The sequence below is a fragment of the Molothrus aeneus genome, unplaced genomic scaffold, assembly GCF_037042795.1.
Source record: "Molothrus aeneus isolate 106 unplaced genomic scaffold, BPBGC_Maene_1.0 scaffold_463, whole genome shotgun sequence".
Lineage (NCBI taxonomy): Eukaryota > Metazoa > Chordata > Aves > Passeriformes > Icteridae > Molothrus > Molothrus aeneus.
The window spans coordinates 34,035-47,934 of NW_027099137.1; the positions used below are offsets into that span (position 1 = coordinate 34,035).

General features: G+C 55.1%; 1 protein-coding gene across 1 annotated transcript in view; it reads right to left on the reverse strand.

Annotated features, from left to right (window-relative positions):
* The window catches only part of PFAS (phosphoribosylformylglycinamidine synthase), a gene marked incomplete at its 5' end in the record, with an annotated part of 41,436 nt that extends 27,594 nt beyond the window's left edge, over positions 1–13,842 (reverse strand). Inside the window, 9 exons of the mRNA XM_066571388.1 lie at positions 494–577; positions 1,539–1,719; positions 3,278–3,508; positions 4,888–5,019; positions 6,509–6,625; positions 9,329–9,490; positions 10,266–10,327; positions 11,483–11,639; positions 13,770–13,842. Of these exons, the coding sequence (XP_066427485.1) occupies positions 494–577; positions 1,539–1,719; positions 3,278–3,508; positions 4,888–5,019; positions 6,509–6,625; positions 9,329–9,490; positions 10,266–10,327; positions 11,483–11,639; positions 13,770–13,842 (1,199 nt within the window). The remainder of the gene's footprint in view (positions 1–493; positions 578–1,538; positions 1,720–3,277; positions 3,509–4,887; positions 5,020–6,508; positions 6,626–9,328; positions 9,491–10,265; positions 10,328–11,482; positions 11,640–13,769) is intronic.
* Positions 13,843–13,900: the final 58 nt, after the last annotated feature.

The following is a 13,900-nucleotide window of genomic DNA, read 5'->3' on the forward strand; positions in this document are numbered from 1 at the left end:
GCTGTCCCCAGGTGTGTCCCAGGTGTGTCCCCAGGTGTGTCCCCCATGTCCCCAGCTGTCCCCAGGTGTGTCCCAGGTGTGTCCCCAGGTGTGTCCCCAGGTGTGTCCCAGGTGTGTCCCCAGCTGTCCCCAGGTGTGTCCCCCATGTCCCCAGCTGTCCCCAGGTGTGTCCCAGGTGTGTCCCCAGGTGTGTCCCAGGTGTGTCCCAGGTGTCCCCAGCTGTCCCCAGGTGTGTCCCCAGGTGTCCCCAGGTGTGTCCCAGGTGTGTCCCAGGTGTGTCCCCAGCTGTCCCCAGGTGTGTCCCAGGTGTGTCCCAGGTGTGTCCCAGGTGTGTCCCCAGCTGTCCCCAGGTGTGTCCCAGGTGTGTCCCAGGTGTGTCCCAGGTGTGTCCCCAGCTGTCCCCAGCTGTCCCCAGCTGTCCCCAGGTGTGTCCCCAGCTGTCCCCAGCTGTCCCCAGGTGTGTCCCAGGTGTGTCCCAGGTGTGTCCCCTCACCTCTGTCGTTGGGACACTTGAGGTCGGGGGTGACGGTGGCGGTGACATCGGGGCACACGGCGTAGGCCGAGATCACCAGGGCACCTGGGGGACAGCGGGGACACCTGGGGGTCACCTGGGGGTCACCTCGGGGTCACCTCAGGGTCAACTGGGTGTCCCCAATGTCCCCAGTCCTCCCCATTGTCCCCAATGTCCCCCCCAATGTCCCCCCGGTTCCCAATGCCCCCAAATCCCCCCATTGTCCCCAATCCCCCATTGTCCCCAATGTCCCCATTGTCCCCAATCCCCCTCAATGTCCCCAGTGTCCCCAATGTCCCCAATCCCCCTCAATGTCCCCAATGTCCCCATTGTCCCCAATCCCCCTCAATGTCCCCAGTGTCCCCAATGTCCCCAATCCCCCATTGTCCCCAATGTCCCCAGTGTCCCCAATCCCCAAATGTCCCCAATGTCCCCATTGTCCCCATTGTCCCCAATGTCCTCAATGTCCCCCCAATGTCCCCCCAATGTCCCCCCAATGTCCCCCCAATGTCCCCCCAATGTCCCCAAATCCCCCAATGCCCCCCAATGTCCCCCGGGTTCCCAATGTCCCCAATGCCCCCGCAGTGTCCCCAATGTCCCCCCAATGTCCCCAGTCCCCCCCAAATCCCCCCATTGTCCCCAATCCTCCAATGTCCTCCCAATGCCCCCCACAGTGTCCCCAGTGTCCCCCTGGTTCCCAATGTCCCCAATCCCCCTCAATGTCCCCAATCCCCCCAATGTGTCCCCAATGTGTCCCCAGTGTCCCCATTGTCCCCAGTGTCCCCCCAGTTCCCAATCCCCCAATGTGCCCCCAATGTCCCCAATGTACCCAGTCCCCCCAATGTGCCCCCAATGTCCCCAGTGTCCCCAGTGTCCCCCCAGTTCCCAATCCCCCAATGTGCCCCCAGTGTCCCCAGTGTCCCCAGTCCCCCCAATGTGTCCCCATTGTCCGCAGTGTCCCCCCGGTTCCCAATCCCCCACTGTGCCCCCAGTGTCCCCAGTGTCCCCCCAGTGTCCCCGCTGTCACCAGGCGCCATGACGGTGTCGGTGCCCACTCTGGCCGCCATGCTGAGCGAGTCCTTGCCGCCGTCGATGGCCACGCCCAGGCGGCGCAGGGCCACCACCAGCGCGTCACACGCGGCCACCAGCGCCCCGCCCTCCGCCCCCAGCTTGGAGCCCCACATCCAATTGCCCGAGCACTTCACGTCCTGGGGACAGCGGGGACACGGGGGACACCGGGGACAATGGGGGACAATGGGGGGGTTGGGGACATTGGGGGCATTGGGGACAGAGGGGTCATTGGAGGGATTGGGGACATTGGGGACATTGGGGACAGAGGGGTCATTGGAGGGATTGGGGACATTGGGGACATTGGGGACAGAGGGGTCATTGGAGGGATTGGGGACAATGGGGACATTGGGGACAGAGGGGTCATTGGAGGGATTGGGGACAATGGGGGGACAGCAGGGACAATGGGGACATTGGGGGGATTTAGGGACAATGGGGCACATTGGGGACAATGGGGGGACATTGGGGGGACATTGGGGGACATTGGCGGGGCATTGAGGACAATGGGGACATTTGGGGACAGAGGGGACATTGGGGGGATTTGGGGGGTTGGGGACATTGGGGGGACATTGGGGGGACAGCAGGGACAATGGGGGGACATTGGGGACAATGGGGGGGTTGGGGGCATTGGGAACCAGGGGGACATTGGGGACAGTGGGGGGGATTGGGGGGACATGGGGGGGATTGGAGACAGTGGGGACAAAGGGCACATTGGGGACATTTGGGGGGGACATTGGGGACAGAGGGGACATTGGGGGGACATTGGGGGGATTTGGGGACAGAGGGGACAACGGCGGGACATTTGGGGACATTAGGGACAATGGGGACATTGGGGGGAAATGGGGGACATTGGGGACATTGCGGGGACATTGGGGGGACATTGGGGACACACAGAGGGACACGGAGTTGTCACAGCCAAAGGGGACACAGAGACAGGGAGAGATGGGGGAGGGGACAGGTCAGTGCCACCGCCTGCCACCTCCCCCTGCTGCCACCCCCGCCCCACAACGTCCCCCATGTCCCCAACATCCCAAAAACGCCCCAAATGTCCTGAACCCCCCGATGTCCCCAGGTGTCACCTTGAGGTGTGTGACCCTGGTGAACACCAGGTTGGTGACGGCCTCGGTCAGCGCCCAATGTCCCCAGTGTCCCCAATGTCCCCAACACCTCAAACACCCCAAACACCCCAATGTCCCCCCCAGGTGTCCCCGATGTCCCCAGGTGTCACCTTGAGGTGCGTCACGCGCGCGAACACCAGGTTGGTGATGGCCTCGGTCAGCGCCCAATGTCCCCAGTGTCCCCAATGTCCCCAACACCTCAAACACCCCAAACACCCCAGGTGTCCCCAAACCCCCCAGGTGTCCCCGATGTCCCCAGGTGTCACCTTGAGGTGCGTGACCCTTGCGAACACCAGGTTGGTGATGGCCTCGGTCAGTGCCCAGTGTCCCCAGTGTCCCCAATGTCCCCAACACCTCAAACACCCCAGATGTCCCCGATGTCCCCAGGTGTCCCCGATGTCCCCAGGTGTCACCTTGAGGTGCGTGACCCTGGCGAACACCAGGTTGGTGATGGCCTCGGTCAGCGCCCCACGGTCCCATTGTCACCAATGTCCCCAATGTCCCCAACACCCCAAACACCCCAAACACCCCAATGTCCCCCCCAGGTGTCCCCAATGTCCCCAATGTCCCCAGGTGTCACCTTGAGGTGTGTGACCCTGGCGAACACCAGGTTGGTGATGGCCTCGGTCAGCGCCAGCCGCGCGCCGGCCGCGGGGTCCAGGAGCCCCTTGATCGGCTGCTCGCCGATGGCGGTGGCGGCGCCGCTGTCCCCGAACGGGGACAGGGCCACCACGGCCACGTCGGCCAGCGGCGTGTGCAGGGGACCCACGCACTGCTGCTGCGCCACCAGCCCCGTCACCGAGCGGTCCACCTGGGGACAGCCATGGGGACAGTGTGGGGACAGTGTGGGGACACTGGGGACAGTGTGGGGACACTGGGGACAGCAATGGGGGGACAGTGGGGACACTGGGGACAGCACTGGGGACAGCAATGGGGACAGCAATGGGGACAGCGGGGACAGCAATGGGGACATCAGGGGGGACACTGGGGACAGCAATGGGGGGACAGTGTGGGGACAGTGTGGGGACACTGGGGACAGCAGTGGGGACAGTGTGGGGACAGTGGGGACAGCACTGGGGACAGCAATGGGGACAATGGGGACAGCAATGGGGACAGTGGGGACAGCAATGGGGACATCAGGGGGGACAGTGGGGGGACAGTGTGGGGACAGTGGGGACAGCAGTGGGGACAGCAATGGGGACAGCAGTGGGGACAGTGTGGGGACACTGGGGACAGCAATGGGGACAACGGCGGGGACAACAGCAGGGACATTGGGGACAGCAATGGGGACAGCAATGGGGACACTGGGGACAGCGCGGGGACAGCAATGGGGACAGCGCAGGGGTTGGGGACATCGGGGACATTGGGGGGGATTGGGGGGGTTGGGGACAGTGGGGGTGGCACAGGTGCCAGGTGCCACAGGTGACACTGATCCGATGCTGAGGTGACACAGAGGTCACACAGGGGTGACACAGGTGTGACAATGAGGTGACACAGGTGACACAGACAGGTGACACAGGGCACACACAGGTGACACAGGTGACACAGACAGGTGACAAAGATGACACAGGTGACACAGGTGTGACAATGAGGTGACACAGGTGACACAGGTGACACAGGGGTGACACAGGTGACAATGAGGTGACACAGGTGTGACAATGAGGTGACACAGGTGACACACACAGGTGTGTCACTCACCTTGTTGGTCAGGTACCTCTTGCTGGCCACGGCCGGGGTTTGGACTCACACAGGTGACACAGACAGGTGACACAGGTGACACAGGTGACACAGGGGTGACACAGGTGACAATGAGGTGACACAGGTGTGACAATGAGGTGACACAGGTGACACACACAGGTGTGGCACTCACCTTGTTGGTCAGGTACCTCTTGCTGGCCACGGCCGGTGTTTGGGGTGGGGTTGGTGTAACACAGGTGACACAGGGGTGACACAGGGGTGACAATGCAGTGACACAGGTGACACAGACAGGTGACACAGGGGTGACAATGAGGTGACACAGGTGACACAGGTGACACAGGTGACACACACAGGTGACACAGACAGGTGACACAGGTGACAATGAGGTGACACAGGTGACACAGGTGTCACAGACAGGTGACACAGGTGACACAGGTGACACAGGTGTGACAATGAGGTGACACAGGTGACACACACAGGTGTGGCACTCACCTTGTTGGTCAGGTACCTCTTGCTGGCCACGGCCGGCAGCCTCAGGACCCTCTCGAGGGCGGCTCTGACCGAGAGCCCCGGGGGGAGGCTCAGGGGGCGCCGGGGCAGGGGAGCCCGGGACAGGTGGAACTCCTGGGGGACCCCGAAAACCGTCAGGGACACCCCAAAAATTGGGGGGAAAAAGGGGAAATTTGGGGTACAGGAAATAAAAAAAATTGGGGTAAAAAATTTGGGGTAAAAAATTTGGGGTAAAAAATTTGGGGGTTCAAATTTTGGTCGGTTCAGTTTTTGGGGGTTGGAGATGCTGGAGATTGGAGGGGACCCCAAAAATCACCGGGGGCACCCCAAAAATCACCGGGGGCACCCCAAAAATTGGGGGAAAAAGGGGAAATTTGGGGTACATAAAATAAAAAAAATTGGGGTAAAAAATTTGGGGGTTCATAAATTTGGGGGTTGAAATTTTGGGTCGGTTCAGTTTTTGGGGGTTGGAGATGCTGGAGATTGGAGGGGACCCCAAAAATCACCGGGGGCACCCCAAAAATCACCGGGGGCACCCCAAAAATTGGGGGAAAAAGGGGAAATTTGGGGTACAGGAAATAAAAAAAATTGGGGTAAAAAATTTGGGGTAAAAAATTTGGGGGTTCAAATTTTTGGCGGATTCAGATTTTTGGTTGGTGCAGCTTTTGGGGGTTGGAGAGGACCCCAAAAATCATCGGGGACACCCCAAAAATTGGGGGGAAAAAGGTGAAATTTGGGGTACAGGAAATAAAAAAAAATTGGGGTAAAAAATTTGGGGTAAAATATTTGGGGGTTCAAATTTTTGGGGTCCCATTCTGGACTCTTCCCCCCCAAATTTCGGATCAGTTTTTGGGGTGTTCCCCCCCCAAATTTTGGGTCAGTTTTTGGGGTTCCTGATCATCTTTTGGGGTCCCTTTTTTGGACTTTTTCCCCCAGTTTTGGGGTCCCATTTTGGGGCGTCGCCCCCAAATTTCGGGTTGGTTTTTGGGTCCCATTCTGGACTCTTCCCCCCCAAATTTCGGGTCAGTTTTTGGGGTCCCATTTTTGGGGCGTTCCCCCAGTTTTGGGGACCCATTTTGGGGCATCGCCCCCAAATTTCGGGTCAGTTTTTGGGGTCCCTGATCATCTTTTGGGGTCCCTTTTTTTGGAGTTTTTCCCCAGTTTTGGGGCCATTTTTGGGGTCCCATTTTGGGGCATCGCCCCCAAATCTCGGGTCAGTTTTTTGGGGTCCCATTCTGGACTCTTCCCCCCCAAATTTCGGGTCAGTTTTTGGGCTGTTCCCCCCCAATTTTGGGTCAGTTTTTGGGGTCCTTTTTTTGGGGCGTTCCCCCAGTTTTGGGGTCCCATTTTGGGGCATCGCCCCCAAATTTCGGGTCGGTTTTTGGGGTCCCATTCTGGACTCTTCCCCCCCAATTTCGGGTCAGTTTTTGGGCTGTTCCCCCCCAATTTTGGGTCAGTTTTTGGGGTCCCTTTTTTGGACTTTTTCCCCCAGTTTTGGGGTCCCATTTTGGGGCGTTGCTCTCAAATTTCGGGTTGGTTTTTGGGTCCCATTCTGGACTCTCCCCCCCCCAATTTCGGGTCGGTTTTTGGGGTCCCCCCTCACCTTTTGGGGCATCTTGCCCAGCACCCACTCCAGCTCCAGGTTGACGGGGGTGGGGAGCCCCTTGTGGGACCCCCCAATTTCGGGCACCGGCGAGGCCAGGTCATCGACCAACACGATCTGGGATGGACACCCCAAAAATCAACCCCAAAACCGACCCAAAAACAGCCCAAAAATAGACCCCAAAACCCCCAGAAATCCCCCAAAACAGCAGAAAAAAATTCGCCGAGAAACAACCCCGAAAATCGCCCCAAAACACCAAAAACACCCCAAAAACACCTGAAAAAATTACCACAAAAATTAACCCCAAAACCACCCCAAAATCCTAAAAATGCCCACAAAAATTAACTGAAAAACCAACCCCAAAACCACCCCAAAAATACCCCCAAAATCCCCAGAAATCCCCCAAAACAGCAGCAAAAATTTCCCCGAAAATTGCCCCAAAACACCAAAAACAACCCAAAAACACCCGCAAAATCAACCCCAAAACCAACCCCAAAACCACCCCAAAAATATCCCCAAAATCCCCAGAAATCCCCCAAAAAAGCAGCAAAAATTTCCCAAGAAACAACCCTGAAAATCGCCCCAAAACACCAAAAACACCCCAAAAACACCTGAAAAAATTACCACAAAAATTAACCCCAAATACACCCCAAAAATGACCCCAAAACTCCCCAAAAACACCCAAAAATACCCACAAAAATTAACTGAAAAATCAACCCCAAAACCACCCCAAAAACACCCCCAAAATCCCCAGAAATCCCCCAAAACAGCAGCAAAAATTTCCCCAAAAATTGCCCCAAAACACCAAAAACAGCCCAAAAACACCCACAAAAATCAACCCCAAAACCAACCCCAAAACCACCCCAAAAATATCCCCAAAATCCCCAGAAATCCCCCAAAAAAGCAGCAGAAATTTCCCAAGAAACAACCCTGAAAATTGCCCCAAAACATCAAAAACAACCCAAAAACACCTGAAAAAATTACCACAAAAATTAACCCCAAATACACCCCAAAAATGACCCCAAAACTCCCCAAAAACACCCAAAAATACCCACAAAAATTAACTGAAAAATCAACCCCAAAACCACCCCAAAAACACCCCCAAAATCCCCAGAAATCCCCCAAAACAGCAGCAAAAATTTCCCCAAAAATTGCCCCAAAACACCAAAAACAGCCCAAAAACACCCACAAAAATCAACCCCAAAACCAACCCCAAAACCACCCCAAAAATATCCCCAAAATCCCCAGAAATCCCCCAAAAAAGCAGCAGAAATTTCCCAAGAAACAACCCTGAAAATTGCCCCAAAACATCAAAAACAACCCAAAAACACCCGCAAAAATTGCAACAAAAAATTAACCCAAAACTCCCCAAAAACACCCAAAAATACCCACAAAAATTAACTGAAAAATCAACCCCAAAACCACCCCAAAAATATCCCCCAAATCCCCAGAAATCCCCCAAAACAGCAGCAAAAATTTCCCCAAAAATTGCCCCAAAACACCAAAAACGGCCCAAAAACACCCACAAAAATTAACCCCAAAACCACCCCAAAAATGACCCCAAAACCGCCCCAAAATCCCAAAAAAAGGCCACAAAAATTAACACAAAAATCAACGCCAAAACCACCCCAGAAATACCCAAAAACACCCAAAACCACCCCAAAAATCAACATCAAATGTCCCCAACGTCCCCCAATAGCCGCAGTGTCCCCGTTAATGTCCCCAACTCCCCCAATGTCCCCACTGCCCCCATTGTCCCCAGTGTCCCCGTTAATGTCCCCAGAATGTCCCCAATGTCCCCAACCCCCCCAGTGTCCCCAATGTCCCCGTCAGTGTCCCCAATGTCCCCATTAGTGTCCCCATTAATGTCCCCATTATTGTCCCTCACCCTGCCGTCCCCGGTGATTGTCCCCACCACGCTCAGGGGACACCCCTTGTGTCCCCAATGTCCCCATTAATGTCCCCAGTGTCCCCATTAATGTCCCCAACCCCCACAATGTCCCCAGTGTCCCCAATGTCCCCAATGTCCCCATTAGTGACCCTCACCCGTCCGTCCCCGGTGATTGTCCCCACCACGCTCAGGGGACACCCCGACTGTCCCCAATGTCCCCATTAGTGTCCCCGTTAATGTCCCCATTAGTGACCCTCACCCGTCCGTCCCTGGTGATTGTCCCCACCACGCTCACGGGACACCTCTTGTGTCCCCAGTGTCCCCATTAATGTCCCCAACCCCCCCAGTGTCCCCAATGTCCCAAATGTCCCTTACCCGTCCATCCCCGGTGATTGTCCCCAGTGTCCCCATTGTCCCTTACCCTGCCGTCCCCGGTGATTGTCCCCACCACGCTCAGGGGACACCCCAACTGTCCCCAATGTCCCCATTAATGTCCCCAATGTCCCTCACCCGTCCGTCCCCGGTGATTGTCCCCACCACGCTCAGGGGACACCCTGACTGTCCCCAATGTCCCCAATGTCCCCATTAGTGTCCCCATTAATGTCCCCAATGTCGCTCACCCGTCCGTCCCCGGTGATTGTCCCCACCACGCTCAGGGGACACCTCTCTCTCTCCCAGTGTCCCCAGTGTCCCCAATGTCCCCATTAATGTCCCCAATGTCCCTCACCCGTCCGTCCCCGGTGATTGTCACCACCACGCTCAGGGGACACCCCAACTGTCCCCAATGTCCCCATTAATGTCCCCAATGTCCCTCACCCGTCCGTCCCCGGTGATTGTCCCCACCACGCTCAGGGGACACCCCGACTGTCCCCAATGTCCCCAATGTCCCCATTAGTGTCCCCATTAATGTCCCCATTAATGTCCCTCACCCGTCCGTCCCCGGTGATTGTCCCCACCACGCTCAGGGGACACCTCTCTCTCTCCGCCAGGCGCCGCAGCAGCCCCAGCGCCTCCGGCCGCACCAGCAGCGCGTTGGACTCCTGGTACTCGGCCCCCCAGAGCTCCAGGATGCTCAGCGTGGGGTCACCCAGCTGCCACCAAAGTGTCACCAAGGTGTCACCAAGGTGTCACCAAAGTGTCACCAAGGCCATTGGCGGCAATGGCGCACATCACGGGATGGAAGGGGTTAAAGGGTTTGGGGACACAGAATGAGGGGGACGAGGGGGACAAGGGACACCCAGAGCTCCAGGACGCTCAGCGTGGGGTCACCCAGCTGCCACCAGGGCCACCAAAGTGTCACCAAAGTGTCACCAAAGTGTCACCAAGGCCATTGGAACAATGGCGGATATCAAGGGATGGAAGGGGTTAAAGGGTTTGGGGACACTGTGGCAGGGGGACGAGGGGGACAAGGGACACCCAGAGCTCCAGGACGCTCAGAGCGGGGTCACCCAGCTGCCACCAGGGCCACCAAAGTGTCACCAAGGTGTCACCAAGGTGTCACCGATGTCATCAGTGAAATCACGGGATGGAAGGGGTTAAAGGGTTTGGGGACACTGGGGACACCGTGGGGGGACAAGGGACACCCAGAGCTCCAGGATGCTCAGGGTGGGGTCACCCAGCTGCCACCAGGGCCACCAAAGTGTCACCAAGGTGTCACCAAAGCGTCACCAAGGTGTCACCAAAGCGTCACCAAGGCCATTGGAACAATGGCGGATATCAAGGGATGGAAGGGGTTAAAGGGTTTGGGGATTTGGGGACACTGGGGGGACCCTGGGGTGACATTGGTGACACTGGGGGGACACTGGGGTGACATTGGGGACCCTGGGGTGACCCTGGGGTGACACTGGTGACACGGGTGACACTGACCTGGAAGCGGCTGGCGTAGATGACGGCCCCGGCCGGCTCCGAGATCTCCTTCAGGACATTGCCTGGGGACACCAGAGGGGACATTGGGGACACCAGAGGGGACATTGGGGACACCAGAGGGGACATTGGGGACACCAGGGGCACCAGAGGGGACACCGGAGGGGACATTGGGGACATCATGGGGGACACCACTGGGGACATCAGCGGGGACATGGGACACTACTGGGGACATCAGCGGGGACAGGGTTGGGGACATCACTGAGGACATCAGCCTGGCACCAGGGATGTGTCCCATGGTGGCCCCGCAATGTCCCCATTAATGTCCCCATTAATGTCCCCATTAATGTCCCCAAATGTCCCCAATCCCCCCTGCTCCCTGGTCGTGGATGGAGCTCACGGGGTTCCCAATGTCCCCAATGTCCCCAATGTCCCCCAATGTCCCCAATGTCCCCCAATGTCCCCAATGTCCCCACTGTCCCCCAATGTCCCCAATGTCCCCCAATGTCCCCAATGTCCCCAAATGCCCCCAATGTCCCCAATGTCCCCCAATGTCCCCAAATGTCCCCAAATGTCCCCAATGTCCCCAAATGTCCCCAAATGTCCCCAATGTCCCCAATGTCCCCAGTGTCCCCAAATGTCCCCAATGTCCCCAATGTCCCCAATGTCCCCACTGCCCCCAGTGCCCCAATGTCCCCAATGTCCCCAATGTCCCCAAATGTCCCCAAATGTCCCCCAATGTCTCCAATGTCCCCCAGTGTCCCCAATGTCCCCAAATGTCCCCAATGTCCCCAATGTCCCCAATCCACCCAAATGTCCCCCAATGTCCCCAATGTCCCCAATGTCCCCAATCCCCCCAATGTCCCCAAATGTCCCCAGTGTCCCCAATGTCCCCAATGTCCCCAGTGCCCCCAATGTCCCCAATGTCCCCAATCCCCCCCAATGTCCCCCAATGTCCCCAATGTCCCCAAATGTCCCCAAATGTCCCCAATGTCCCCAAATGTCCCCTCTCTCACCGTTCCCGCCGGCTCCCTGGTCGTGGATGGAGCTCATGGGGTTCCCAATGTCCCCAAATGCCCCAAATGTCCCCAATGTCCCCAATCCCCCCAGATGTCCCCAATGTCCCCAATCCCCCCAATGTCCCCAATGTCCCCCAATGTCCCCAATGTCCCAAATGTCCCCAAATGTCCCCAGATGTCCCCAAATGTCCCCTCTCTCACCGTTCCCGCCGGCGCCCTGGTCGTGGATGGAGCTCACGGGGTTCCCGGCCCCGCTCTCGATGCAGCCCCTCAGGACCCGGTTCAGTTTCTGCTCCATCTCGGGGTCCCCCCTCTGCACGGCCCCCAGGTCCCGCTCGGCCTCGTTGTCCCCCTGCACCTGGGGAGGGGACACGGCGGGGGTGGCACCAAAAAAAAATCCCCCCCAAAAAATTCCACGCGGGAACGGCAAAAAAACGGGGGAAAAAACCCCGAAAAAATCGGTCCAGGAAGAGCAAAAATCCCATTAAAAAACCCCAAATCGGCGAAAAGTCCTGACTAGAAACCCCCAAAATCCCAAAATCCCAAAAATGGCCTGACTGGAAAAGGGAAAAATCCTAAAAGGCCCAAAAGATCCCAAATAGAAATGACAAAAAATGCACAAATTTGCAAAAATCCTGTCCAGGAAAAAATCCCAAAATCCCAAGTAAATCCTGACCAGAAACCTCAAAAATCCCAAAAATCCCCAATCCAGAAACCTCAAAAATCCCAAAATGCCAAAAAATCCCAATCCAGAAACCTCAAAAATCCCAAAATGCCAAAAAATCCCAATCAAAATCCTCAAAAATCCCAAAATCCCAAAAATCCCAATGCAAAATCCTCAAAAATCCCAAAATCCCAAAGAAACCCTGACCAGAAATCCCAAAAATCCCAAAAATCCCCAATCCAGAAACCTCAAAAATCCCAAAATGCCAAAAAATCCCAATCAAAATCCTCAAAAATCCCAACAATGGCCTGACTGGAAAAGGGAAAAATCCTAAAAGGCCCAAAAAATCCCAAATAGAAATGACAAAAAATGCACAAATCGGCAAAAATCCTGTCCAGGAAAAATCCCAAAATCCCAATTAAATCCTGACCAGAAATCCCAAAAATCCCAAAAATCCCTGATCAAAATCCTCAAAAATCCCAAAATCCCAAATAAACCCTGACCAGAAATCCCAAAAATCCCAAAAATCCCCAATCCAGAAACCTCAAAAATCCCAAAATCCCAAAAAATCCCAAAACCCCCAAATTGCCCCAAAAATTCCCCCCAAAAATTCCCTCAAATCAACCCAAAAATTCCTCCAAAAAATCCCAGATTTTCCCAAAATCCCCCAAAAACCCCCAAAATTTCATTAAATCCACACCAAATTCCACCCAAAATTTGCCCAAATTTCCCCCAAATCCCCGAAATTTTCCCAAAATCCCCAGAAAAAAAATTCCCAATTTTTCCAAAAATTCCACCCAAAAATCCCCCAAATTCCCCTCAAAATTCCACCCAAAAATCCCCAATTTTCCAAATCCCCTAAAATCCAAATTTCACGAACCAAAATTCCACCCAAATTTTCCAAAATCCAAAAAAATTCCAAATTCCACCCAAAAATTCCCCAAATTCCCCAAATTTTCCCCCCCAAAATCCCCCAAATTTCCCCCCAAAATTCCCAAAAATCTTCCCCACAATTTTCCCCAAAATCCCCAATTTTCCCAAATTTTCCCAAAATTCCACCCAAAATCCCCCAAATTCTCCTCAAAATTCCACCCAAAAATCCCCAATTTTTCCCCCAAATCCCCCTAAAATCCCCCAAATTCCCCCCAAATCCCCAAAATTCCCTCAAATCCACCCAAAATCCACCCCAAAAAATCCCCCCAAAATTTCATGAAATCCACCCAAAAATCTCCAAAATTCCCTCAAATTCCACCCAAAATTTGCCCAAATTTCCCCAAAATCCCCCGAAATTTTCCCAAAATTCCCAAATTTTCCACCCAAAAATCCCCCAAAATCCACCCCAAAAATCCCCCAAAATCCACCCAAAATTCCTCCAAAAATCCCAAATTTCCCCAAATTCCACCCAGAAATCCCCAAATTTTCCACCCCAAAATCCCCCAAAATCCACCCCAAAAATCCCCCAAAATCCACCCAAAATCCCCCAAAATTCCACCTCGAAAACCCCAAAATTCCCTCAAATCCACCCCAAAATCCCCAAAATTCCCTCAAATTTCCACCCAAAATTTGCCCAAATTTCCCCAAAATCCCCCCCAAAAAATCCCAAATTTTCCACCCAAATTCCTCCAAAATTCCCAAATTTCACCCCAAAAATCTTCCCCAAATTTTCCCCCAAATTCCCCAAAATTCCCACCCCAAAATCCCCAAAATTCCCTCAAATTCCACCCCAAAATCCACCCAAAATTCCTCCAAAAATTCCCAAATTTCACCCCAAAATCCCCCAAATTTTCCCCGATTTTCCCAAAATCGCCGGAATTTGCCCCAAACCTGGATGGAGGAGGCGGCCCCTCCCCCCACGCCGATCCTGTACACGGGACCCCCAACTTCACCACCAGCATCCCTGGGGGGAGGGGAATTTGGGGAAATTTGGGGGATTTTGGGAAAATTGGGGGAAATTT